The sequence below is a fragment of the Dipodomys ordii genome, unplaced genomic scaffold, assembly GCF_000151885.1.
Source record: "Dipodomys ordii isolate 6190 unplaced genomic scaffold, Dord_2.0 Scaffold73, whole genome shotgun sequence".
NCBI classification, from domain to species: Eukaryota; Metazoa; Chordata; class Mammalia; order Rodentia; family Heteromyidae; genus Dipodomys; species Dipodomys ordii.
The window spans coordinates 10,538,096-10,565,890 of record NW_012267289.1 but is presented as its reverse complement, the minus strand read 5'-3'; the positions used below and the strand labels follow the sequence as shown (position 1 = coordinate 10,565,890).

The 27,795-nt window shown below is 36.2% G+C and overlaps 1 protein-coding gene across 1 annotated transcript in view; it reads left to right on the top strand.

The window, feature by feature from the left end:
* The window catches only part of Abi3bp (ABI family, member 3 (NESH) binding protein), a 187,052-nt gene that overhangs the window by 105,651 nt on the left and 53,606 nt on the right, over window positions 1-27,795 (top strand). The window contains exons 14-20 of the mRNA XM_013024095.1: window positions 4,117-4,194; window positions 4,718-4,792; window positions 5,651-5,725; window positions 7,908-7,949; window positions 9,639-9,752; window positions 10,196-10,243; window positions 11,137-11,199. Of these exons, the coding sequence (XP_012879549.1) occupies window positions 4,117-4,194; window positions 4,718-4,792; window positions 5,651-5,725; window positions 7,908-7,949; window positions 9,639-9,752; window positions 10,196-10,243; window positions 11,137-11,199 (495 nt within the window). The remainder of the gene's footprint in view (window positions 1-4,116; window positions 4,195-4,717; window positions 4,793-5,650; window positions 5,726-7,907; window positions 7,950-9,638; window positions 9,753-10,195; window positions 10,244-11,136; window positions 11,200-27,795) is intronic.

Below are 27,795 nucleotides of genomic sequence, written 5' to 3'. Positions count from 1 at the left end.
TCCTATTCCATCCTGTAATGTTTTCAGAGTGTCTGCTTTGACTTGGAGGTCTTTGATCCATTTGGAGTTGATTCTGGTGCAGGGTGATACAGAAGGATCTAGATTTAGTTTTCTACAAGCAGTTAACCAATTTTGCGAGCATCATTTACTGAAGAGGCTGTCTTTGTTCCATTCTATTTTTTTAGCTCCCTTATCGAAGATTAGATGGCTATAAGTCTGTAGGTTCATTTCTGGGTTTTCAATTCTATTCCATTGGTCGTGAGGTCTGTTCTTGTGCCAGCACCAAGCTGTTTTGATTACTATGGCTTTGTAGTAGAGTTTGAAATTTGGTATTGATATTCCTCCAGCACTGTTCTTTCTGTTGAGGATCATTTTAGCTATTCAGAGTCTTTTGTTGTTCCATATGAATTTTTGGATTGTCCCTTCTATTTCCCTGAAGAATGAGGTTGGAATATTGATAGGTATCGCACTGAATTTGTAGATAGCCTTGGAAAGTATTGCCATTTTCACGATGTTGATTTTTCCAATCCAGGAGCATGAGGGTTTTTGCCACTTTCTAAGTTCTGTTTTGATTTCCTTTTTCAGGTTTTTAAAGTTTTCATCATAGAGGTCCTTCACTTCTTTGGTTAAGTTAATTCCTAGGTATTTTATTTTTTGTGTGGCTATTACCAATGAAGTTGCTTTCCTAATTTCAGCCCCACTTTTCTCATTGTTGGCATACAGAAAAGCCATTGATTTTTAAGGGTTAATTTTATACCCTGCTACTTTGCCAAAGTTTTGAATCAGCTTGAGTAATTTGGGAGTGGAGTCCTTGGGATTCTTTAAATACAAGATCAGGTCATCTGCAAAGAGGGAGAGTTTTACTTCTTCTTTCCCTATTTGGATCCCCTTTATGTTTGCATCTTGTCTTATTGCTATAGCTAGACATTCTAATACTAGATTGAAGAGAAGTGGAGAGGGTGGACATCCTTGTCTCATTCCTGAGTTAAGAGGAAATGGCTTTAGTTTTTCATCATTAATTATAATGCTGGCTGTAGGTTTGTCATATTCTGCATCTATTGAGATAACTATGTGGTTCTTATCCTTGCTCTTGTTGATGTGATGAATTATATTAATTGATTTGTGTATATTGAACCAGCTTTGCATCCCTGAAATGAATACTGTTTGATCGTGGTGTATGATTTTTTGGATGAATTGTTGAAGTCGATTGGTCAGAATTTTGTGAGAAGTTTTGCATCAATGTTCATCAAAGAAATGGGTCTATAGTTCACTTTCTTTGATGAGTCCCTGCCTGGTTTTGGGATGAGGGTTATGATGGCTTCATAGAATGAGTTCAGTAGTGAACTTTCTCTTTCAATTTCATTGAAGAGTTGGAGGAGTATTGGTGTGAACTCTGCATTGAAGACCTTGTAGAATTCCACTGTAAAACCATCTGGTACTGGGCTTTTCTTAGATGGGAGGTCTCTCATTGCTGTTTCTATTTCAATGCTTGATATGGGCCTGTTAAGATGGTTTAAGTCATCTTGGTTTAGTTTCAGCATGTCAATATTGCTAGGAAAAGGTCCATTTCTGCCAAGTTCTCAAATGTATTAGCATAAAGTTTTGAGAAGTATTCCCTTATAAAGTTCTGAATCTCGGTTGTTTCTGTGGTGATGTTTCTATCCTCATCTCTGAGTTTATTTATTTGGGTGTGTTCTCTTCTTTTTCTGATAAGATTTGCTAAGGGTCTGTCAATTTTGTTAATTTTTTTGAAGAACCAACTCTTTGTTTTGTTGATTCTTTCTATTTTTTTGGATTCTAATTCATTTAATTCTGATTTAATTTTAATTATTTCCTTCTGTTTACTGGATTGGGGTTTATCTTGCTGCTCTTTTTCAAGGAGGCTCAGATGTCTCATTAAATTGTTGGTTTCAGATCTCTCTAATTTGTTGATGTAGAAACTCAGAGCTATAAACTTGCCTCTGAGTACTGCCTTAGCTGTGTCCCAGAGGAGCTGGTAATTTGTGTGCTCATTTTTGTTGAATATTATGAACATTTGAATTTTCTTTATAATCTCTTCCATGACCCACTCATGATTCAGCAGTGTGTTGTTCAGCCTCAGTACTTTCTTTGGTGGCTTTTAGTGTTGAGTTCTACTTTTATTCTCTTATGGTCTGAGAGAATGCAAGGTATAACTTCAATGTTTCTGAATTTGGACAAGTTTTCTTTGTGACCTAAAATGTCTATTTTGGAAAATGTTCCATGTGCTGCTGAGAAAAACGTGTATTCTAATGGTGCTGGGTGAAATATTTGGTAGATTTCTGTTAAATCTAGTTGATCTATGTAGTTGTTTAGATCTGCGGTTTCTCTGTTGAGTTTTTGCTGAGTTGATCTATCTAGTGGGGAGAGTGCTGTGTTAATGTCCCCAACAATGAATGTCTTTGGATCTATGTGGGATTTGAAGGCAAGTAGTGTTTCTTGGATAAATTTGGGTGCTCCATTGTTTGGCAAGGGTCCTGGTTTTCATCCTGTTATTTCCGGTCCTACTGTTGGGACTGGAAAAAATGTATAGAATTTGACCATTCCAACACGTGACTGTTGGTGATTGTCTTTATTGCTATAAATGTCAAATACATTATTCAGTCTGAAAACTGAGAGCAAGGCCTACTTCACCTATTTCTCAGCAGTATTAATAAGGTTAAAAAAATTTTGATCTAGCTTAAGATGCTGTGCAAACTCTAAAGTAAGATATGTCAGATTGGAAGATATGATGCTTTATACTTACCAGAAATTCTGAAGCTGTAACACTGGACATATAGCCTGCATGGGGCTGCCATTTTTCTTTCTCTAGAAAATCAAACTTTGTGTGTTATTATAGTCATTGAAGCTCTTAGACTCAGAGCTGGCATTGCTTCATTGTGAATACATAGCTGTGTGTTCATATTACTTCAGAAGCCAGTGCTGCCACTTGCTGTATACATTCCTATAGCTCAGAACCATAAGCCCAAGCTAACATGGGACAGGTTATGGCTAACTGCAGCAGAACACCAAAATCCACTTGAACCTGGGCAAAACAATCGTTCACCCAGCACCAGAATGTCAGGAAATCTCTTAGCTTCTGCAGAGGATGCTCTCTGGAGCTCCACAGGGGAGATGTAGGTACCTCTCAGTGTCAAGGAAATGAATTCTACCCATGGCTGCCAGAAAAGGAGTTCTTTACTTTCATCAGAAAATGAGTTCTGTCCCCTGAGGGAGATGCAGATGCCACTGGCAGAAAGTAATATACTGACCTACCAATCTACTATTCATTGTAAAAAGGTTTTAGCTTCTTGGCTGTTTTCTGTACAGTAGTGGTTCCCAAATGAGGGTTATTTGGGAACCCTTTCTCCCCACAAGGAACATTTGGCAACATTGGGAGAAATATCTGGTTGTCACAGGTAGGGGGTAGATGCTAGTGGCATCTGATTCACAGAGACCAGGGATGCTGCCACACCTCTGCAGTCACAGGGCAGAACTTCCCACTACCACCACCACAACAAAATGATCTGCCTTTGATCTTCAATAGTGTGGTGGTGGAAAATTCTTAGGACAGACATGATCTATCTATAGAAGGTCATGTGGGTTCCATCTTTAGCCTCTACTTCCTAATGCATCTACAATGAGTTTAACTCACTCCCAACAGTCCCTTTCAGCGAATTAAAATATGATGGGAGATACCAAGGGAATAGTGGTATCTGCCAGAGGCAGATACATGCCTCCTGTGTGTCACGTTCTGTCAGTATTATTTGTGCCATGTTGAATACAGGTGAACAATTTTAAATAGCAAAAGATAAGAAAAGTGGAAATGAATGTGTATAATGGGTTCAGTTAGCAGTTATGAAACAGAAGGGAAGAAAAGGGTGTGTATGGAGCATTGTTTGGTCATTGTTTCTGATCTTTTAAGTATGTATGTTTTTCAAGGTGAGCTCACCTTTGACTCCTAATGAATCACTGATTTAAAAGTGTTATTGGTCAGCAATCCCTCAAGGGTTCTTGATATTTTTCCTCCTATATGAGATAATTCATCGCTTGTGAATTTGTATTTTATTCCCGGGGAATCTCTGCTTCTTTTATAAATGTTGGCATTTATTCCTACAGCAACAAGTGATCCTATTCTGGAATCTGTCCCACCTAAAACTTCTAGAACTCTTGAACAGCCAAGGGCAACAACATTGGGTAATATTTTTTTTAAAAAATGTGCTTTGTTTCCCATTTATAAAAAAATCCATAATCCTGTGAATGCCTTTTCTCATCATGTCTAAAAATTTCTTTCTACTTTGTCTGAATATATGCCTAAGGTATATTTTTAATGTAGCTATCTTTTAAATTCTATTGTGATGTGTGTCTGTCTATCTCTTATGTCCTGAACTGTAACAGATGATATTTCCCTCTTCTTCAACGTTGTAAAAGATTTTGAAAACTGCATGGACCTCATTACCCACATCCCCTCCTCTCCTTTCCTGTTTGTGGCCTGTGTCATTTCACTTGTGTGTACCTCGGGAGTCGACCTGGAGCCAGCTACTGAACATTTAATATTCTAACTTTTCCCCATTTCATTTCATCCATCCGCTTGCAAAGCCACGTGCACTTTTCATCCCTAATCATGTAGCATGTGCATCGTGCCATCCAAAAGCATGTTAAAATTCTTAAAATATCTCATTTTAATTTATTTGGTGGGGTGGGGTGTTTTTGCTTTCAGCTCCAAGTGAAGTACCATTTGCTTCTCAAAAAGTGGAAACATTTCCCAGTCATGAAATGAAACCTACAACACCTGGTAACTAATGATCTTGGTTTAATTGTACACTTTGAAAGAACAGGTAAAGTGATAGAAAGGAGACATTGTTGACCTTTTCCGAACATTCCCCTTTATTCTCCACCATGAAATTCTTTAGAGAACTGAGTTATCTCATATACCTTCTTATAAAACTCAGAGTTTCCATAATCCTGATGCTTATGTATTTTAAAAAATAGTTTTTATTTCTTTCAACATTGTTAATCTTTCAACATTATCATCCGGAAAATAGCAGCTGAAGTATACATGATACATTATTCTAGAAATATATTCTCTTTTATTGAATCCATTTAGATATGACCTGATCAGAGTATTTTATCCAGTGTAGTCCAAACATAAACAGTATCTAGTAGGCTCTGAGATCCTTGCTGGATATGATGAAGAAAGAGATGCAAAAAAGAGGTAATAACTCACAGTCTATAACATAAAGTTATTTCAGTAGTAGTAGAGTTTATTGTGCTTGGTAAAGATAAGAGTGAACCACAAATTAAATGAATTCTGAGCTTTCTCTAAATTTAGGTTATTTGGTTTGTGTTTGTCCACTACTGAATATTATCCTTCTGAGTTCTTAGTTGTACCTTGTATCTGAAATGGCCAAGGTGCTCATTTTCTAATACAATTAATTGAGTAGTATATTCCTCACTTCTCATGTAGAATTTTAATCTATTTGGATCAGGTCAATACTCATTTGGATGTCTACTCTATAGAAAGCATAGTGTTGGCCATTCTAGGAATACAAAGAGTAATGAAGTCATTCTTGCACTTAAGCAGATTATCCATTTATAGGGACCGTCGGTTGAGAAATACCACTTACCAAAGCTATATTAAATCTTCTTTCAGCTCCCCAGCAGACTATATCCACCCCTTCTACACCTAAACGTCGCCCCAGACCCAAAGCAACAAGAACCAAACTTAGTAAATAAATTCCTCCTAAACCTTTCAGGATATTTAATTCCAATTAGATCATGTTCATCTCTTATAAGTAATTGTATGATTCTATCAAGTAGATTCTTTATGAAGTTTGAAATGAGTAGCAGTCTCAAACAGAAATGAAATGACTCTAGTGAGATTTTACTGGAAATTACATAGTATTTTTTTGCCTATGAGTTTTGGGATGTTGCCACAGCATCATAAAGTGAGATATAGAGCACCACACTTTTTTTTTGGTATGCACCTTTATTTAAGCGTCTGAGGGGTTGGCAGCTTCTTTGTTGGTGCCTGCTATGCTTCCAGTTTTGCAGAAGGCACCTTCAAGCTGCTCATCATCATGTCAGGATAAGAGATGACAATCAAAATTCTAAATAATATTCTAAAAGTCAAGACTCTGTAGTGGTTGTACAGAAGCTCCAAGGAAGACTCAATTAGAAATACAGGCCTTCCAATATGTGTACATATTCTATTATTTTCACGAAATACTTCTCTGTATATGAAACAGGAAATATCCTTTTAATGGAATATTTTCAGAACTTCCACGATGATATATTCTTTCCACTTAACATATAATTTAGCTTTATACCTTCCTGGGTTTTATTTATTTATTTTTCTATTAATAAGTTTTTTTAATTGTGAAAATACCCTACAGAGGGGTTACAATTACATGAGCAAGGTAATGAGTACATTTCTTATCAAGATTCCTGGGTTTTAAATATTAAAATTCCTAAATACTGATTTGTTGATTATTTTGTTTCTTTATTGTTCCAACTCCCAGTAGAACACAATTTCTTTGAATGTTAAAATCTTTCTCTTTTACCCTCACCATGACATAAACAACTGGTAATTTACCCTCAAGTTGTTTTCAGTATTCCAGAAGTAGGGTTTGACATTTGTGTTAGGCAACTCTTATGATCTGTATGTTAGTATGTGATACATTTTTCCAGGGCAAGTGTGAAAATGCAATGAGATGATCTCATCTCAGTCAGGCCTTTGATATGATCACAGTGCTGCTGTGAGCTGTGTGAAGGATCATTATGTTCGTGACCATCACAGAGAAAACACAAAAATACAGCCAGGAGATTGAGGACCCCCTTGTCTAGGACTTCAAATAATTTCCAATACCAAAGTTGAGTGGAATTCTGATTGCTCTGAGTAATGGCCTTTCAGCTGGAAGGGGAAGAAGTGTTTCCATCTTCTAAGAATTCTGCTTGTGTTGGGGCTCCTCCATTTTCAGGCTGTAAGACCAGAATGGCGAGATTTTTCTAATGCTCTGAGAATTTATAATTGGAGATAATCTCTGAACACTGGCATCTGCTTCCCTCTCAGGAGATTTTACTAATGGTATACTTCAAAACAAAAACAAAAAAGAAGTCTGTTTTACAGGAAGAGATTCTTCTTCTATCTCTCTCTCAGATTTAAATCTATGCAGAATTTATACAGAGGTTGATTTTTAGGAATTTTGTCACTCCTTGTCATTATTATCTAAATTTTCAGCCCTTGGCTCTAAGCAGAAGATGTTTCTCACTCTCGGCTTGAAGAATCCTACATATGTGTTTCCCTTAATAGCCTGTTTCCAAAGCAGGATTTTTTGGGGGGGGATGGGGGGGTTCCGGTCGTGAGGCCTGAACTCTGGGCCAGGGCGCTGTCCCTTAGCTCTTCAGCTCAAGGCTGGCGCTTTACCACTTGAGCCACAGCACCACTTCCGGCTTTTTTCTTTTTGCTTATGTGGTGCTGAGGAATCGAACCCAGGGCCTCAGGCATGCAAGGCAAGCTCTCTACCACTGAGCCACCTTCCCAGCCCCAACCAAAGCAGGATTTTTAAAACAAAAGTTTTGTGGTTTTTTTTTTCTTTTTGCTTAAGTAAGCCTGGTTTTAGTTTTGCAATGAAATGGGCAAGGAGGAAAACTGTAACTATATTTAAAAAAAAAAGTTTGCTCCTTTTGAAGAGGCAGGTGTTAAACTGAAGGAAATTAGTAATTAGCAAGGGGAATATAGTTGACCATGGCAAACGTCTCTTAGAAAAACAAAAATGGAAAAAAAACTCCAACTTGAAGAGCATATTTGAGCAAGAAGCCTAGAGATTCTGGCAGTGCTATGCTGGAAGGGTTAGCGTACCTGTAGATGAATTCAGCGTTGCTTTTCATTTGACTTGCTTTTATTGCAGCTCCAGAACCTCAGACTCTTCCACCATCACAATCAACAAAAGGTAATGGAGCTTCCTTTAATCAGAAAGAATGACCTTTTACCCCTTCTAGTATCCACATCTTTTGATTTGGTTTACCTTTAAAATATTCCTTAATTATTCTTCAGCTCTCTTTTTACAGTGATTCTTTTGTCAGACTACTACTCTGTGCTGGTGCCTGACTGAAGAGAAGTCTGTAGACACACACAGAAACCACCCTGATTTTGATTTGACACATTCTTTATTGATCTGCCTTGTGTTTGAGGAATTTGTCCTTAATTTGTTCTAACCTGGTTATTTCCAGTGGAGTGTCTTGGCTCCCCCAAGGCATATTTGCACTTACAGTATGTTTTTCTTACTTTCAAAACTTTTAAACCATTTGCAGATTTTCTTGAAAAGCAATGTGATCTAAATACCATGATGTGTCACTAGGAAATCCATTAATAGATGGAAAGAGAAAAAGAACTAAAACTTACCAATCTTTATAGCTTTTTCTCTTCTAAAAGAAAAAAAACTGTGTCTGAGTACCACCTTAGCCAATTACCCATATTTTCCTTCATAATATGAACTGCTTGTTATTTTATTATATTCACATCTTCCAAAAAAGAAATGCCTTCTTTTTCCATTTCTCTTTCTAAACTTAATTGACTACATTGTTATTCACTTTGTCTAAACACATGGGAATTAGTTTAAGTAGAAAAGGTAGTACTTTTGTTGGCAAAATTTCATTTTTTGTATTTTTCACCCTAGTAAATAGTTTAGCAGCCCCATATACATTTAAATACATTTTGTCATGTTGCTTTTCAATTTAATTCCTTTTTGGTGGTTTCTTAGGTAGTCTCAGGACCTGGAACACTGGAAACTAAACCTTCAATAACAGCAATGGGTTATAAAATTATCAGAGGGTGATTCTTTTTTTATTTATTTTTTATTGTGAAAATACTGTACAGAGGGGTTACAATTACATAGGCAGGATAATGAGTACATTTCTTATCAAGCATTGTAACCTCCTCCTTTGTTTCCCCTTCCCATCCCTTCCCAGCCTCCCCCCAACCCCCCCCCACCCAATCCAGAGGGTGATTCTTGTTTCCTCCTTTTTTAACTGCTGGTATCTTTCTTGACAGACTCCCATTGTACATTAATGTGTTAATGTCACTTGTATTTTGTTCTCTGTTCTTCTGGAAATATATATATGTATATAAATATATTGTATAAGTATATATAAATATGTGCATAGTATACATATATATTTTGCACTACACAATCTAAAATTTTTCCTCCCCTAAAATAATGTTTGAATTCAAAGTCTTTTGCATATATTGGTGATAGTAGGTATTTTAAACAATTGAATAAGTTCTCCTTTGAAATAGTATGCCAAATAAAATCAAACTTGCATTCCTAGTGACTCCTCAAAAGCAAACTTTCTCATGCTTCCTTTAGCCCCCACCTCCAAACCTTTGTGTCTGTCACTTCTGTATGAAATTTTCCATCTCAACATGGAATAATAATATGATCTCTTGGACAGTTTATAGAACTTTAACCAAAAAACGTCAAGATTTTATGTTAATGGGTAATGAGAGAAAGTTGAAAAAAGCAACAGGTGTGTCTACAACAACTCAAATGGCTTAATTGTGCATTTAAGTCACATGTAACACTTATTGACAGCTATAGAGCTACATTTCCTATATTAACTAGCTAATTTTCTTTCTTCAGCTCCACCAAAGACCAAAAGACCAGGTCGTCAACACCACCCTAAAACCACAAGACCGGGTCGTCGACACCGCCCTAAAACCACACGTAGTCCAGACGTGCCCAAGTCCAAACCTGGTAAATGTAACAATGTTCAGGATCCCTGAGAACATGGGAAGCCGAATGTGGTAGCTTGTGTTTGAATAGCTATTACATAGCTATTAAAGTATCTGGGTTTTAGGAGCCAACACAGTTGATTTTTACATTTCAGCATCTACACACCTTTTCTAAATCCACTTTAGATATGTTTTCTTATTTTTATTTTTAGTACATACACCAAATGGAAAGCTGGTATACAAGGTGAATTATTAAAGGCACCTTAAAGGCTTGCATTTGGAAAATATTCATAATAGATAAGTTGTTAGAAAGCAATGGGGCAAAAAGGGTAGTTGTGAGAAATAAAAGGGAAATTGTCATCAGAAAAAGTACAAGAGTATCCTAACTTGAGATTCAGAGTTTCCTTCCTGCTCTTGCCAATTCTTGATATAATTAGTGCTCTTGATTTTTTTTTTCTTCTATAGCTCTGGAACTCACCACAGTACAGTTGGAGCTTATGGTACCCACAATCGGTAATTCTATCCCCTCTGGTTGCCTTGGTAGCTTTTGCTTTTCACACTCTCCACCTCAGGCATGACTACATTTCTGCCACCTCATCACAAAAGTCATTCCATGCTTCAAACATGTGACCTGTTTGGGGAGAAAAGAAATCCATCAACTTTTCCTTAGGGACATCTACGCTCATCCTGGACTGAACAATTGGTGTATACTCTTTTCCTGTGTTGTGGGAATATAATTTCATTTATGCACATAACTTGTAAGACTTTCTCTAAAAAGCTACATGAATAATGGCTTCTGCACTACCATTTCCTTGAAAAATGCTTTTGCATATGTTTCATTAACCAGAGGTTATTCTTGATCTAGTATTCAGTATAAAACTAGTGGTGTTCTTTACAACTTGAGAGCACTGAAAGTCCAAAGATGGTTTTATTATTAGTAGTAATAATATTGATATTATAATTATTTCATTGAAATGTCTGCTCATTTTTAAAATTCCTCCAAATCAGTGTTCATGTAACAATATTCATCATGTATGATAGATACTAAGTGATGCGGTACTTGACAATCGCTTCTTAAGCATCCTTAAATTTTAATTTTTATCTGTTTTGTACCAAAGAAAATCTACTATGAAGAAATAGAACTAATATGCTTTGTTTTTAAATGATCTACCAAAGAAGAAACGTCTTATGACATTTCTAATTGCTTTTGTTTAAAGACACATTTTAAGCATTTCTTGAAACATTTTTCTTCCAGGGAAAACTAACAATGCAATTTCTTACACGCCAGAAATTAATTTTTATATATTTATTGAATTTATACTGTGTTTTAAAACTCAACTAAATGTCCTTAGTTTTGACAGTTGTAGCTATGACTGTTATACTAATTTCAATACTTTTTTCTTTAGCACTCAAACCATCCAAGACACCTCAAATCACACACAGACCTGATGTACCCAAAATCCAGCCTGGTAATCACTGTTTTCAGTATCTTGATCCATAAGTAGGGAAACTATGTGTAAGTAATGTTAATCTTCATATTTGCAGTTCTGTTATGACACTAATTATAGCACCCTTTTTTCTCCTCAGTTTCAGAACCACCAAAGCAATTACTCCCTAAGTCCACAATCACAGCAAAACCAGATTTGCTACCAACTAAATCTGGTAAACATAATTTCTAATACCTTGGCTTAACAACCTTTTTCTCCTCTGGAAATTTTATAGAGCATGTTGCGATCATAGTTTCTATAAGCTATACATCATTGAACTGAAATATTATGATTTTTCATTGTCTTCTCAAAGTAACCACAACTAATATTTTAAGTACTAAATGAAGAAGTCCATGTGTGGGATATTGTATTTTCCTAAAGCATTTTTACGCTGTAATTAATGGTAGTCCAGCTTGTATTTTGGTAATTACCACTGGGTAGTAAGCCAGAAGAAGGTTGACACTTGGACTTCCTTAATAGGAACGACTGAAGAAAGATGTGCTGGCTAGGGATTAGCGTCTTTAAATTACCTAAGATAATTTTAACTTATAATTATTAACAGTGACTTTTCTACCACATAAATTATTTACATAACAGCTCTGAAAATTCAACTGTTTTGCAACTGAAAATTTTTCCTAGGATTCCAATTAGTATAAAATTCTAACTTACTAAGTGACCATTTCTTATAAACCTACAAGAAAACAATTTATATCAACTAAGAATAAACTAGATTCTGGGTTCTCTAAATTAGACACTGAACATTTAAAAGTCACTTGACTTTTGTTGCTTTTGTTTCTTTTCTTATGATGCAGTCTCTGAGCCTGTTGCATTTGAGACTGAAGCTCCATCTGTCGCCATAGGTAACAATACCTTCTTGGTCCCTCTTTCTCTGAGCTTGTCCCCTCATCTCTTCTTCCTTTCATCTGTATGTTTCTCCCACGTAAGATTGTAATTCTATCTCATTTTGTTTCTAAAAATTATTTACTGTCTTCAACAGAGGCCATTTTTAACATCAACTTAGCCATTCCATCCTATAACATTTGAGAATTATGCTTCCTTTGGTCCCCTTCAAGTATATTCAGTTTGCTTATAGCACTTGACAACTATTAAGAGTCATGTGTGCTTTGATCATCTATCTTTCAAACCACAGAACTTCTGCAACCTCTAGTGTACATACAGCTTTTGAATACGGGAAGGTAGCAGTGAAAGAGCTGGTTGGCTGGAGCTTTCAAGGATAGCTCATCAATGTCTGTCTTGTAGAAATCCTTTTTTCTTTGATGTATACTGCTCAAATGCAGCTGAATCTTCCTGTCCATAAATTTTCTTGGTGACATGAAATTCCAAACAAAATAGGGAAGCCCTATTTTTGTTTGAGAGCTATCGGTTTTCCATCGTGTCATCTTGTCTGTCTCCATTGGTTTTGTGTGTTACTAGTTCAGATGATGCTCTCATATGTGGCTTAAATCAATGTTGTGCCATGCTGACTTGAAGTGTCAGTGAAGTTTGTCTCTGTAGAAGTGTTTGAAGGGTTTTTGGTGATGATAAACTTGGAAATTACATAAATCTTCTAGATTTTAATGAAAAAAGGCAATGATAATTTAATATCAGAATCATAATTCTTAATTTAATTTCATATCTATACAGAGTCATTTCACAATGTTATAGAAGAGTAGAAATGCTGTTTTTCAAGATCAGACAGAAAATTGCATTATTGTCTTTCAGGTGTTTTTCTTAATCATCCTTGTTTCTGTGTGTGTGTGTGTGTGTGTGTGTGTGTTGCTGAGGATTGTTTCCAGACCCATATGAATGGTAGACACCTTCTCTACTACTGAGCTACACTCCAGCCCTTCATCTCTATTCCTCACTCAGATAATTATGTAGTTCTTATCCATGATGTGAGTTCGTAAGGAAAAATAGTAAGCAGCAATATCTCATTTATCATGAAGAAAAGGCACCTTCACTCAGCTATCACAGATCTTTAGTAAATAGACTAAAATTTTTCCAATCTTTCCACAACTACCACTCCTTAAAAAAATCAATAATGGTGGCCAGAGCCATTTACATGCCAGCAGAATTTTTAATAATAATTTTTAGCATAATTTAAAATAATGTATAAGAAAATCAAGCAATTTTCTTGGAGTCTGCTTTTGAATAAAGGGTACAATGAGATTAGCAAACCCAGAAAAGTAATTTTTACTAGCTTCCTAGCTATTCAAGGTATAAATGGTATACCTATATGGTGGATTTTGTGAGATAAATGGGTGAAAGAATATGGCCAGTGGTAATAAACACTATTTCCCCAGAATTCAAAAGTTTTTTTCAAATATAAATGGGTGAAGAAGATTCATTTTCAAGATAACTTTATTTTATATATTTCTTAATCTCTGTTGTTTCTTATCTGCTTTTGGTCAGTTTCTAGCGCAGACAGTGAACCTGTAATTGTGAGAACTGAGTCTCCACTGACAACTCTAGGTAATGGCCATTTATGTTGTTAAGCACATGCGACTTCTTCTCATTGTCTGGTCCATCACTATCTGAGTCAATGATTGTTCTCTTTCAAAGATTTTCTTATCAGCCTCATTTGTCATGCAAGGATATGTCCTGTTTGGAATGTATTAAAAGTACTTAAACACACCCCTTAGTTGCTCTGAAGCTAGTACAGACTATCTCCAATATTGTCCAGCTTCACTACATTCATTCTATAAAGTCCATGATTCTACTCCAGTAATGGTCTTTATGTTAAAGCTAAACTTCACATAACATAAGGAATGTTGGAAGTGGCACTGTAGCTCAAGTGGGCGCTTGCCTTGAGCTGAAGAGTGCAGGGACAGCGCCCAGGCCCAGAGTTCAAGTCCCACGACCGACCAAAAAACAAAACAAAACAAAAAAACAACAACAACTTTGGGGCTGGGAAGGTGGCTCAGTGGTAGAGCGCTTGCCTTGCATGCCTGAGGCCCTGAGTTCGATTCCTCAGCACCACATAAGAAAAAATAAAAAAGCCGGAAGTGGTGCTGTGGCTCAAGTGGAAGAGCTCTAGCCTTGAGCTGAAGAGCTGAGGGACAGTGCCCAGGCCCAGAGTTCAGGCTCCACGACCAGACCCCCCCCAAAAAAAAAATTAGGAATGCCTATTTCTTAAATATCAACTATAATTCTGTGGGCATTTGCTTTTCTTTTTTATTTTGTTTTAAACATGTACAGAACATTTTGTTATGTATACATGAATCTAGGAAATTAAAAGTACTTTTTGTAATAATTTTGATGGATCTTATGCCTAAACCAAGTAATTTCCAAAGACATAATTCAAAAAACAGGGTAGGCTATGTGTCTCGGAGGTGATACTGACATATTGTATGTCAAACTCTGGTTGGCGCTGGACCTTCTTTGAGAATCTGCTGTCAGTAACTAATAATAAAGTTTTCAAAATAATAAAATAAGCTTATGTAATCTATCATTTTCCCATATATATGGCCAGAAGAAACTTTCCAAGGGACCATTTTTTCTTGAGACTCAAGTAAACTAGGAAAAATAAGGAAAGCCTAGGGCCATGTACAATTATTTCTCTAGTTCCTGGAGTCATATGACTAAAATAACCAGTTTCCTTTCTTTAGCTCCAACAATAACCCAACGAGCAAGAACTCGTCGTCCACGTCCCAAACAAAAAACTACTCCAAGCCCCAAAATACCTCAGCCTACACCAGGTAAATATGTGGTTCCTGGTTCCTATTGGTCCACATTGGATATGACACGGGGTGTAGGCTTAACTTGCTACTGAGTAACCTTGTAGTCAGTCCTTAAAGGTAAAGACCTGGGTCATCGAAAGCTTCTACTACTAACACAATGCTCTGACTGATCCCTTTGGCTTTCTCATGCTGTTCATATGAGGATCTCCTGTGCCTGAGTATTTTGTTGTTTTTCTGACATACAGTAACATTTTATTCTTTGATTCTAGATGAGCAAAAATACAGCTAGCTAGTATATGTGATTCAAGCAGTTACACTTCCTACTAAATGCCACATTTGCATTTGTGAGGAACACAGTAAAAACAAAAGATATTTAGTTAAGGTTAGTTGAGAAAGGAAGTTGCTCTTGTTACAACTATTCCTAAAAAGATACAAGAAATGTGGGCAACAAGCTATGTTTATTAAGTTTTACCAATTGTTAGGCACACAGCTAATTTGTTAGAGAATTAAAAAAATTATGGCTGATATATATTATATAGTATGTATAATCTATAATATAATACATAACTTCCACAAATGTCTACATATGTATATAGTTACATATATATGCATACATGTATAATGTATATACATGTGTATATAATTATATGCACACATACATAATGTATGTATAATGTATATACATATGTATTATACATGTATATTCATGTATATTATATACATACAATGTGAAAATTAGAAATTTGTAGCTTTGTTAGTAGGATGGGCAAGAATTATATAAACAGGGAGAAGAATGATGTGCATGTAACAGTAAAAAGAATAGGAAGTAGATTTGCAACCTAACTATAAAGAAGACGGCATTAACTTAACTGGACAGTAATGCTATTTTTGGAAGGCCAACAAAGAGGGCCTTGATTATCCAACTTCAATTATTTCATTTGAACCATTTGGCATGTGCGCCTACCCTTCAGAATCAAGTCTTTTCTGTCCTTGTAATAGAGATACAGTAACACATTCCATGGTCAAATGCTTCTCTATATCTAGTTTTTTGTATACCTTTGTTGGAATAAAAGTCTTGGTCTTTTTCCAAAGAACAACAACAACAAAATGACCATTCTCTATTTTGATTATTCAGTCATTTCAGTTTTCATGACCTATGACTTTGCTTTCCAGTCTACAGTGTTATAAATTATATTTTATATTCTTTTGTAAAAAGACTGCCTAAGTGTTTTATTGTATTATCAGATCATAAAAATGAGCAAAACTTGCAGTTATTTATGTAAAGATGCTAATAAGAATTTTAAATTTTGCTTTTGGCTAGAGAACTAATGCTAGCTTGGTAAAGTTCATTTTCAGGAGGATTTGATGGCTTTTCTTGTGTATTTAACATTTTCTTTTCTTTTTAAAAAAATTGCTTTTGATTATTTTTTTTTGTGCCAGATCTTGGACCTCTTACTCCTGGGCCATCTTTAGGTAATGATTCTTCATATCCTTTAGCAAGTGCTTTTTCTTTTTAATCATTTTGAGCTTTGTGATGGTGCTAGATCTTGATATAATTCTCTGCTGTGTTCTGTTTTGTTAAATCATCTTAAATGTTGAAGGTCTTCTTTTTAACAGAAATGTACCTGGACTTAACACAGCTGGGTACATGCTCAATATCCCATCTTGAAATAATGGCTTGTCAATCTATTTGAATAGTATTCTTTGTTACAGTCAAAATACAATCATGATTTCTCATCTTAGGTAGACCATTGATACAACTTACTTTCCACATATCCAATGCTGCATAACTATTTTTTACTTTGCCAATGTTTAGGTGAATTTTATACATTTATTTTTGCAAAACACCAAGTGGAGAATTTTCTCAGGCTTTGTCATCTTAACACTCTAAGTGAACATGCCAGGATTACTTGGAACCTCTCTCACACTAGACTTGAGAAATGTCTTGTGATTGGTTTTGGGTTAGAGGCACATTGAAGAAAATATAGATAGTTCTTATACATAATTATATGTGAATTTTTTGTCTCTAGAAAACTCTCAATGATTAGAGAAAACATATTAATACACTGAAGAAAAATTTAAACCTAAGTGACAATTTTTTCCTAAATCAAACTACTAAGTTTTAGAAAACATAGAACTATATCATCAACACCAGAGTTAATGGAAAATTATATATTAATCCTAATTTTTCTCCCTTCAGCTCCAACAACAAAAAAACCCCGTCGTCTACGTCCCAAACCTAAAACCACACCCCATCCACAAGTATCTCAGACAATATTGGGTAAATATGTGATTTCTGTCTTAAAGAATCCATGTGGTCTTCCTCTAAAGTCTATGTACATAGAGTATACATATGAATGTGTACTTTGTATCTGTTCATTGTAAAAGCTACTGATTAGTGGGGAGAATGGTATAGCTGAACACAAAATGCTTCCTAATTGCGAATTATCTCTGTGTATGACCATTTGCTTTTTGTTTTAATGATTTACTCTGTTTTTGCTAGTACTAGGGTTTGAAGTCAGAGCTAGGCTGGTGCCCTACCACTTAAGCCCTAGCTCAATCCTTTTTGTATCAGTTCGTGTCTTACATTTTTTGCAAACCTAGACTGTAATTCTTATATTTATGCCACCTCAATAGATAGAATGAAAATGTACATCTAGCTTATTGTTTTGGATTCAGATTCATGACCTTTGAACCACAGTCCTCTATCTCTTAAGTAGCTGTACTTTTCTCACTATGTGATTCCATTCATGCCTTAAAGATCAGCTTAGAATAATATTGGTCCTGTGTGAACAATTAAAATCAACTGCTTTTGTTAAGTCCTTAGATTTTCCAGTATATTGGTGTTCTAGTATATAGGTGTTCATCAAATAATCAACAGTGATATTGTAGGGTTTGACCAGAGGGAGATGTCCACTCGAGTTCAAAGTCTATCATTGATTATCTTCTGAATCAAATGAATACCTGTAAACTTTAAGGAAATCTTCAAAGGAAAAATTATGTTCCCCTTTTGTTAAGAATATTAAAAATTAAGTTTTCAGCCTTAGAAACTGTCTTTGTGCCGGGGCCCATGGCTCATGCCTGTAATCCTAGCTTCTCAGGAGGTTGAGATCTGAGGATCGTGGCTAGCTCAGGCAGAAAAGTCCATGAGACTCTTATCTCCAATAACTATCAAAAAATGGAAGAAGCACTGTGGCTCAAGTGGTAGAGCGCTCGCTTGCCTTGAGCTGAAGAGCTCAGGACCGGTGTCCAGGACCAGAGTTCAAGCCCCATGACTGACCAAAAAAAAAAGAGAAATTGTCTGTGCTGGTAAGATAAATTTTCTGACAGTCCATGCATTCACAAGGTCTGTTTTTTTCTTATTCTTTTGATCAGTTCCTGCCACAGTCTTTGAACCAGTTATTCCTAGAACTGATGCTCCAGGGCCGTCCTTAGGTAATGACAGATGCTCTCCATCTGCCCCATCATTTCTTGCCCATTTCATCATCATCATAAGCATATCTTCTCTCATATCATGAGGCTTCAGTGGCTCCCTCTGTAATTCAGTTACCTAATATATTGAAGAATAAGACTATTTCTTCCATTTCTTGTCTTTAAGAGATCTAGGCATGAACTTGATATTTGCAGTGCAATACCTTTAAGTGTCTGGTATTTCTCTTCTTACTAACATTTCAGTCACATTCTTTTTTTTTTTTTTTTTACTAAAAGTCAATAAGAAGGAGGGTTGAATTCCAGGCCTGATTTAGGCTGAGCTGATTGGCACAGCTGTTATGATGAGACAGTTCTTTAGTAGATCTAAATTCTTATACATTGACTATCTACAATGCTTTTATTTTGGTTTTTTCCAATTTTAGGTAATGATGTTTTGGTAAGGAATAAAATAAGAAATATGCATAAAACTAGTAAAGTGAATTTATAAATATTACCATGAGTATGAAATGACTGGAAGTGGCGCTGTGTCTCAAGTGGTAGAGCGTAAGCCTTGAGCTGAATAACTGAGGGACAGCGCCCAGGCCCAGAGTTCAAGTCCCACAACTGACCAAAAAAAAGAAAGAAAGAAATGACCCATATCCTCTCCTCTATGTGTACACCATAGCTCAGCAAGATTCTGTAAATTTCTCATTCGGAAATCCATATGAGAATCTCTTTGAAATCTCCTTGGTCTATCAACTCATGCTTTATTTATCACAGAAATGTAAGTGATATAAAGAGGCACATTATCCAAATAGGGTCAAGTATTTCACATTCAAAAGAAAAAACATTGCAACTCAAGAAATTAATAATAAGTAGGATTCCTAGCTACTGCTTCTAGAATCTAAAACATTGTATTAGCCTGAGATTTTCTTCCTTTAATGCCTCTGGTGCCTCTGCAGCCATATTGTCCACCTCCCAAACTTAAAACCACATGGAATCCTGAAGCATCTCTCATAGAACTGGGTAAATGTGTATGTCCTAGCTAAGACGTCTTAGCAGTTTAACCCTGTGGGGGCCCACACAAACAAAGTACACCTGGTGTCCGTGGTGGATTCCACTGCAGCCAGGTGTTGAAGAACAGGGTGAGGTAGGGTGAGGTGGTGGTCAATTTCCTGTGCTCTGTGGATTAATCTTCAGTGTTTAGTTTTCAGTCAGTTCTACTCATGCTTCAACTATTTGATGTGTGTGGTAAACTGAAGCAGATAGTGAACGAATGTGTTTGTATACATGAGAGTTATTTTCTTGGAAAGTATAAAGGCACATAAACCATTATAACTATCTAGGGCAATCCTTGGAAAGAAGTTTGTACACACTGTTGGAGAGTAGATAGTTCAGGCTTTATGGTCCATATGATCTTTTTTCACTTTGTTTGACCAGAATTCTTTAAGACATATTTTATATATTTATAGAAGTATCTGATTGACCTATGAAAGTCAAGCTAGAATAGAAAAGTTTCTTTATTCATCCATTTTGTTTCTTCCTTTTTTAAAACTTGGGTATGTTTGCTATTATTAGGCACTAGATTTTAGTAAATACTCAGTGAATATCAGTAATATGATTGAGGTTAATAAATTTAAGTAGTAACTCCCACCTAAGAGTGACTTTGATTTCCTTCCTTCCTTCCCCAGAAGAGTATGATTTTCAGCCTTCTTAATGTCCTCACTCCATCTTTTATCTGGGTGCATACATCTGTCATGTCTCCTCCTCTTCTGAGAAGGGCATTGTTCAAACTAGATCATAGCCTCAGCCTTCAATGCTCATTTAAAACTCAGCTACCTCTTTTAAGGGTCTATCTCCAAATAGTAAGTATATGAAGACTTTGGACTCTTCATATGAATTGTGGAGATACAGTTCAGCCCCTCATCGCCTTCATTCAGAAATGTGTCTGTACGTGTTTGTGCGTATATGTGTGTTAGATTGCCATTGCACTAATAAGATCCATTTCACTTTATATATTTTTTGTAAAAAATTCTTACTTTGTTCCTTTAGTTCCTGTTACAGACCTTGCAGCTATTACAGCTCCAGAACCTGTCACAGCCCTTCAACCTGTTACATCCTTTCAACCTGTTCCGTTTAGAACAGAGACCCCTGGGACAAAAATAGGTAACAGCACTGTGCAAATACGCTAAGTACTTTTACTGCTCATCATACAGTCTACGAAATCTCCATCCCCATGACATGCTTTTTTGAGATGGTGGCTATCATCCTCTGCCACCATTATATTTCTTCCATTGTCAGCAGATCTTGAAGCCTCTGATAAACAAGTTTCCTCTTGTTTTTCTTTTTTTAACAAGAGCTTAGTTCAAACCTTTTCCTGCTGTGTAGCACATTGAGCATCGTCATATGATCTTGTGCTTCTGTTCGGTGTTAAAGCTGAGTTTTAAACAAATTGGTTTCCACTTCTCATACAGGCTATTTGATAATAGCAGCTATTATGCTTCTTTGCTCATCTAAGTTTCTAGAACTCAAAAAAAATCTTTAAAAACTTTGTGATGGTATGTTTATTTTCTTGTCGATACTTTAAATGGTGTGTTTCCTTACTGATTTGACAATTGGAAATAATTCAAACCTGAAATCATAAATTATAAGCCTCTTCCTTAGAGTATGTCTCAACTTTTCCTCCAGCTTCATTAACATTCCTACTGAATAATTCTGTTTACCAAAATAAGGAAGGGCTATGACTTTTTCACTATGAAGCTATGAAGTAGTCTTCATAGCTTGAATGAGCAATTCAGCTGTGCACCATCAATAATGACAAAAGACATGTAGGCATTAGAAGAGTGAAACAATAAAACTAAAAGAATCATTTCCTGAAACTTTTAAAAATCTGATAAGGTTTAGAGAATCCTTCCCTCAGTATTCAGAGCCACAAGACTTATAGTAACACAAGGCTTTTCTTTCTATAGCTACCGAAACAACACAAAGAACTCGTCGGCCACGACCTAGACCTAAAACCACACCAAGCCCACAAGCACCTCAGACAAAACCGGGTAAATTCGCAGTTACTTGGGTTAAGGGTAATCCCTGGAATTCTGCCCCAGTGAGGATTCAATTCATTGTCAGTAGGGCCCAGAGTTGAAAACATGAGGCATTGTCAAGAACATCTCCCTGCCCCAGTATTCAAGAATAATATGGCTGGGTTTGACCCAATTGATTCTTTCTATGTAAGAATCTTCTTTGAAACACTATGTTCAGTCTATTTTTAATATTGAATTCCATTCAAATATGAGAAGTGAAACTTCTTCAGCAGAGCCAATATCTTTTGTTCAAATAAACAAGTCCTACTATATAAGGGTACATATTTCCAGACCCACATCTCATCATGGGAGATATGCCAGCTATAGATTAATTTTACTTCAAAGCAGTGGAACTGAGGACATACTTGCATAGTACAAGCATAAAGTCATTCACTAGCAAAGGAGAAGATAGGGTTGGTTAGAGTTGACCTTAGGCCTTCAGATTTAGATAAATGTAGGGAAGAATAAACCAAAGCGAAGGACTACACATGCATGGAGGTGAGCCAGTCCAGTCCTCATGTAAGGCAGTAAGGCAGCTCTGTCCTAATGGACTACTTCTAGATGATCAGAACGTGGTGTTGGTGTGATATTGGAAGAGTCCATCAAGTTAGTTAAAGGAAGACTTGAGGGTTTTGACTTATGAACTTAGCTATCATAGTGACATTTGAAATCTTTGACTTCCATGTTTTCTGGGCTGAAGGAAGACAGATTCTCTACTGGGTATTACAGACATATATCAACCTTTATGCTGTGCTTTGGTTTGGATAAAGGTCTTAGATGTTTTTCAGTAGATGTTCTGTAGCTGTTTTTCTGTAGATGTTTTATAGGTGTTCTGTGTTGGCAAATCAACACAGGCCATTTTGATTGTTAACTTTTATATCTGTGTCAAACTTATATACTTCAAATTGCAGTCATTTTTACTTAAGCTGAATATCATTCCTTGAACATAGAAGTACTAATTATCTTGAACAGAGAAGTCCAAGGTAATGATATCTTTAGTAAAGTTTATTCTGAAGAATATATTAGTTCAATATATTAAAGTATTTCCTAGTGTCAAGTTTTCCATAGCAATTAGAATTCATTCATTGAAAACCCATGTTAATTAACTTGAGTGTAGAAGTACTAATTACCTTGTCTTCCATGTTTAAGGCAATTACATCTTTAGCACAGTTTATTTCCTAAGAATATGTTAAAATATTTCCCTGTGCCAAGTTTTCCATAGCAGTTAGAATTCATTTGTTGAAAACCTATGATAACTTTATGTTGACTTCTTTAAGATGTTCAGGGTAGTTTCAAAGCTAAGCTTAAAATTAGCCAGAACTAAGAAGTTTGAACAAATCTGTGACACATATGCATATACTCTTCCCCTCAATTAAGAAGTATGTTATTTTTCATTTTTAGGAGAACTGGTATGCTATTTGGATGTGAATATTCTAACTTCTTATATATTTTTAAATCTCTTTGGTTTACTTTGTTTCTGGTCAGTTCCTGGTGTATTCCCTGAACCTGTCACCCTTAGACCTGAGACCCCAGCAACAACATTAGGTAATGTTGATGCACTCTATTGTAAACAAACCTCTCTGCTTATTGTCAAACCTAGAGTTTTATCTTGTCTCGTGTGACAACAACATCATTCTTTGTGGCTGTTCAAGTATATTTTCCTAAAAAGGGGAAAACTCCAATTATTTGTTTGTAAAGAGAATCAGTTGTGAAAACAACTGCTTTATGTCACTGTCATGTAACCTACCTGCAATTGGGTCCTGTCATTTTGTGTGTTGCTTAAGTAGTGTCTGTATCTGTGGTAAAGCTGAGTTTCATAGTATCACAGGTGTCTCTTTTATCTAGATAGATCTATGCGTAACTCTCACAGGGCCAGGAGGAGCACAACACAACATTAATCCTTCATTTCCATTTATATAGTATTTTATTGTTTTGTTTCTTTTTAGACAACATTATGCTTTCCTTTTGAGTTATAATCCAACAGTCAGAGTATAAAAGATTAAATCAGAAATCACAGATGTAAGGAGATTGTCCTTTATTACCATTCAAATTTAGCCATGTCAAGCTGCTCTGTGGGCTCTTGATTATATTTCCTAGTTTTTATTCCTTAAATTAAAAGGTGATTTTTTTTATCTTAAAAGAATCTCCTGTGATAAAAGCAGAGATATAATGCATATACACCACAAAAATCTAAAACTAAAAAGCCAAGTATCTAATAATAAGCTATAAAGCCTAGAGTTACATTGTCACCTCCCATAGGTCCCAGATCTATGGGTAATGTATACGTAGTTTAACTCGAGAATTTCTTCCTTCAGCTCCTAAAATACAGCGGACACGTCGTCCACATCCTAGACCAAAGCCCACACCAACTCCAGCAGCACCTCAGCCCAAACCAGGTAAACCATATGTTCCTGGTGGAGAAAGTCCCAGTAGCTAGACCCACTGAGGGTCAGGTATAATGCCAGTGAGTAGAACTAACCAGCACACCCTTGGGAGTGTGAAGATGGGCAGCAATAGCTCTACTGTAGTGTAGGGATGTTAAGAGAGGCACACTGTTGGCCATCTGTGGGTCATGCCTCCCATTGTATAATCATCCCTGACATTGTGTCTTTGTAAACTTTCATTCATGGCTTAAAATATAGCTTCTTTAGAAAGAGTGTACAAATCAAAACATATTTATTGAGTGCCCAGTAGCTTCTCAGTCTTACTGACGCACACCTCCAAGGGAGTTGGGAACAGAAGGTTGTCTTTATAAATAAGGTAAAAGCACTGGCAGGATCTTTGCAAATACATGATTAATTCTTGAGAGAGGTCAAGGCCTTTCTATATGTCACTGAGTCCATAGAAATTCCCTGGTGGAAATCTGTAAGAACTTGAATGAACAGAGGAGATTTGGTCTGAAGGAGACCAGTCAGCTCCTCCTTCTCCATGAAGACTTGTTTGTTCATTGCTTAGTTCACCAAGCTGAGGCCTCATTTTACAAAGATGAGTCTTAGCGGTACCCACAAAATTCACTTTGTATCTCTAGATAATCAAAGAATAAGCAGTAAGGAAATAGGTGCTGAGTTAGTTAGATATGACCAAATTTTAGGAAGTCAACTACCTACTTTTCTAATGAAATGGTTGTTAAAAGAGGCTGTGTAGTTCTAAAAGTTATATCATACTAGAAAGATTCATTCTGAATAAAATAATTGGCATTTTCGTTTACTTACAAAAATCACGTGGTTTGTTTTTAATACTTTTGGTCAGTTCCTACTGCAGAGCTTGAACGTGTGACACTCAGAGCCGAGGCTGAGGTGACAACACAAGGTAATAACACATTGCGGTCATCAGTAAGTCTTCTTTGTTCCCATTGTCAAAATCATTGCATCCATATCATGGCTACCTATTCTTCTGCTTGAAAAGACTGCATCACCATGCTCTAATGTCATTCCGTTTTAGTCTTCATTCCAAAAATATGGTTCTTAAAAGAAGTTGCTTCCTATTTTTAAAAGGCTCATGCATGAAACTAATTCGTATCATCTGTTGGACATATAACCCTCTACATTGTTTTGTCGTCTTTTGTGTGTTTTATAACCAGTTTTTTTAAGGCAACTTTCAAAGGGAATTTTCTTGATTCTAACAAAATGCTTCCTTGGGGATCCATCATTTTTGTGATCTATGGGATCTTTGTGCTTTAATATTTCAGTTAATTATGTAGTCCTATTTTAACAAACTATTAAAAACAACATGCACCTGACCCACAGTTATGATATTTCAGCAGCAGTTTTCATACTCCTTATTCTGAATTCTATTACTCTTCATTACTTGAATTAACCATTTTGTTTTATGTGTGATTTTTGCATCAATGAACCTTCAATGGTGCTATTATCATAGGGGAAAAGCTGAAAAAAATATTCTGGAAGTACAAAAAAATCTGTTTTAGAAAACTTAGAGCCATCACTTTTGAAGTACAGACTTTGTAATAACTGAAGGCTTTCTTTCCTCAGTTCCTAAAACATCAAAACGGACCCGTCGTCCACGTCCCAAACCTAAAACCACACCAACTCCTGAGGCTCCTCAAACAAAACTGGGTAAATGTGGATTTCCAGTGAAAAGAGTGCTGCCTGGTAGTTTCTGAGAATCTGTGATTGATGCTGAGGGTGGGAGTGACAAGCCTGCATGGGTGGAGGTTCAGAATGATATATGACTATGCCACTGATCTGGTTGAAAGTGGAACATATGTGGCAGTTGCATTCCTTGTAGTCTCTGGACAATGATTGTCTGCATTACTATGCATCTTATAGGGTTCTTATTTTATTTCATTCTCCTTAAAAAGGCAAAATCACAATATCTTAAACTTTTTTTTCTTTTAAGAAGCATACATTGCCTTCCATCTTCCCACAGTCACCCTGACATCTGTGATAATAACACAGAAATAGGAGGCTTATTTGTATTTCTCAGTCTGTGGGATAGCCAAGGTCAACACCTAGCAAGGATGAAATACACTTAGATTGAAACAGGGTTGTGTTGCAAATCAAACTTATTTTTAAGGTGCCACAAATGTCTATAAGTTTAAAGAAACCAAGTTTATGAGGGACAGGAATAAGAAGAGTTAGAAAAACAAGTTGGGTTTTAAAATCTTAGAGGTGAATGAGACAGAAAGTAGGGAAGTGTAGAACCCACGCAGGAGTCAGAGATTACTCGCTGGCGTAAGAGAACCCTGCTTCCCAGAGGTGGTGATAGTAGTGTGTTAGAGGGCCTGTAAGAACAGTGAAATCTTCAAAGAAGTTTGGACCTGAACTAAAAGCATCAAGGGCCAGGTGTTGGTGGCTCATACCTGTAATCCTAGCTACTCAGGAGGCTGAGATCTGAGGTTGTGGTTTGAAGTCAGCCTGGACAGGAAAGTCCATGAGACTCTTTTCTTCAACTAAGCACCACAAAAGCTGGCAATTGAGCAATGCCTCAAATGATAGAGCACTCGCTTTGAGCAAAAAAGCTCAAGGACCCTGCCCTGAGTTCAAGCCTCAGCAATGGTGTTCACACACATACAAAAAGTATAGGGGATCTTTCATTTCCATTTAGAGCACAGTATTGTTGACTGGATAGCTCTTACTCTATTTTGTTAAGTTGGGTTTTTTTTTATCTCAAATGAGCTATGAGTATGAGTTCTCTACAAGATGAGTATGATCCACTCTGCTTTATTCTTTTCTATTTCTACTCTCAAACTTAAAAACTATCATGCTCCATTAAGCATATAATTTTCTTAAAGATTTCTATAGAAAAGCCAATAATCCAGAGCAGTTATACCGTGGTAAAAAAAAAAAAAGTTTAAATTTCTCAGAAAGTATTCTATAGTTTGAGTCAAGAACTCTAAATACTTCCAGATACTTGCTAGATGGATGAAATTGTGGCTGAGTTTTAAAAGAACGTGTATCTGACTATTCAGTGACCAAACCTTAGCAAGTATTGAATTTCAGAAATTTTCTTAAAATTGAAGAAATATTATACTTGAAATATTTCATTTGCTTATTTTCCCACCATTTATTTCATTGCTTTTAATTAGTTCCTGCTACAGATCTTGAACCTGATGCTCTTAGAACAGAAGCTCCAGAAACCGTGGGTAATACGAATGTGTGTCCTTCAAATAGAGCTTTCTCTGTAGTATTGGGCTACAGGTTCTTCTGCATCTTAAACCCATTCCATCATGCTCAGATCTAATTCTGATATAGTCTTTATCACAAAACTATGCTAGGCTCTATGCCATACTGCCACTGAATTTAAAAACACTGTGCATGAACTAATTTCAGGACATCAAACCTCCACAAAACTGCTCACCACTGCGCCATATGATCATACACATGTGTTTTAACAGCACTGACTCTTTTTTTGTTTAGCACTGACTCTTAAAAGCTCTGTTTCATACATGGCTTTCCATCTATCTCTGTTTCTCAACAAATGTGAAAATATTGTGCTTCTCTGCTCATATTGCTCTTTATAGTATTGGTGATCAAGTATAATTAGCTAGCTATAATCTATAGCTAATAATAATAATAATCTATAGCTACTCTATACTAGTTAGAGATTCCTATAATCTATCTATCTATATTGGTGAGTCTGTAGTTTTAAGGAATCATGATTTGACTATGATATAAACTTTAAAAATGCATCAACTTGAAACATTTAAACAATAGATTTGCATAATGGCTCACTCTACTTCTCTAGCAGATTTAGTAGTGTTTAACTTTTTACTTTAAAAATTAAGTGTGTTCTGAAAGATAGAAGTCCAAACAGCATGACAGAAGATCTAACCATTCCCATACCTTGGCTGTATCATATCATGGTGGGAAAGCATGCATCTCTGGGTTCTCTCTCTGTCTCTCTGTCTCCATCTCTGTCTCTGTCTTCCTCCCCTTCCCCCCTCCCCC